The sequence below is a fragment of the Seriola lalandi genome, unplaced genomic scaffold (genome assembly GCF_002814215.2).
Source record: "Seriola lalandi dorsalis isolate HSWRI2012SDOR001 ecotype SW California unplaced genomic scaffold, Sedor1 jcf7180002053809, whole genome shotgun sequence".
Lineage (NCBI taxonomy): Eukaryota > Metazoa > Chordata > Actinopteri > Carangiformes > Carangidae > Seriola > Seriola lalandi.
Window position 1 is genome coordinate 6,179 of NW_019524362.1, and position 622 is coordinate 6,800.

At 54.8% G+C, this 622-nt stretch overlaps 1 protein-coding gene across 1 annotated transcript in view; it reads right to left on the reverse strand.

The window, feature by feature from the left end:
• LOC147819389 (GTP-binding protein Rheb-like) overlaps positions 1–106 on the reverse strand; it is a 6,281-nt gene extending 6,175 nt beyond the window's left edge. The window contains exon 1 of the mRNA XM_087172807.1: positions 19–106. Within this exon, the coding sequence (XP_087028933.1) occupies positions 19–106 (88 nt within the window). The remainder of the gene's footprint in view (positions 1–18) is intronic.
• Between the last annotated feature and the right edge of the window lie 516 nt (positions 107–622).

Sequence of the window (622 nt, forward strand, 5' to 3'; positions counted from 1 at the left end):
TTGGCCGCGCGCTCGCACAGAGGCGGGCCTTCGTCGTCAGAGTCCGTTCCGATTGGTTCGGATAGGACGCACACGCTGACACCCGGTTCTCAAAGCCTTCGCCCATTGGATGAATCCGATTCAGACGCTTCACTTTCAGCCAATGGGAGAGCAGAAGACGACAGAGTGGGCGGGAGCAGCAGTTCTCCGCTGGTTAGCTCCGCTGAGGTTAAGCTAGTTAACCCTTCCCTGCCTGGACCTCCTCTGCACCTCCTCTGCACCTCCTGCTCTTTGGACCCCCAGCTCCGGGTTTAAATGGCTGGCGTCGCCCTGCAGTGTTCCGCTCCCTGGCGTTTGGTCAAGCTAAGAAGGTGAGACTGTCCGTTAACGTTCAACGCAGCTATCGCGGTGTTTGGTTGTTGGTGGCGTTAACTGTGATTTTTTAACGGTTAAAAACTTATGCACGGGTCAGCTGCTGGTTAGCTTAGCCCGGTTAGCAGCCTCAGACAGTCTGTGCTGTCAGGAGGTCTCTCTGTCCTGCAGCTGAATGAATGATGGGAGGATCCGGGTATCAGAGGTCACTGCAGAGGAGAAGCCTCTCTTAGATTAGCAAATAAAAACCTGCTCCGCTGGTTTATTATCG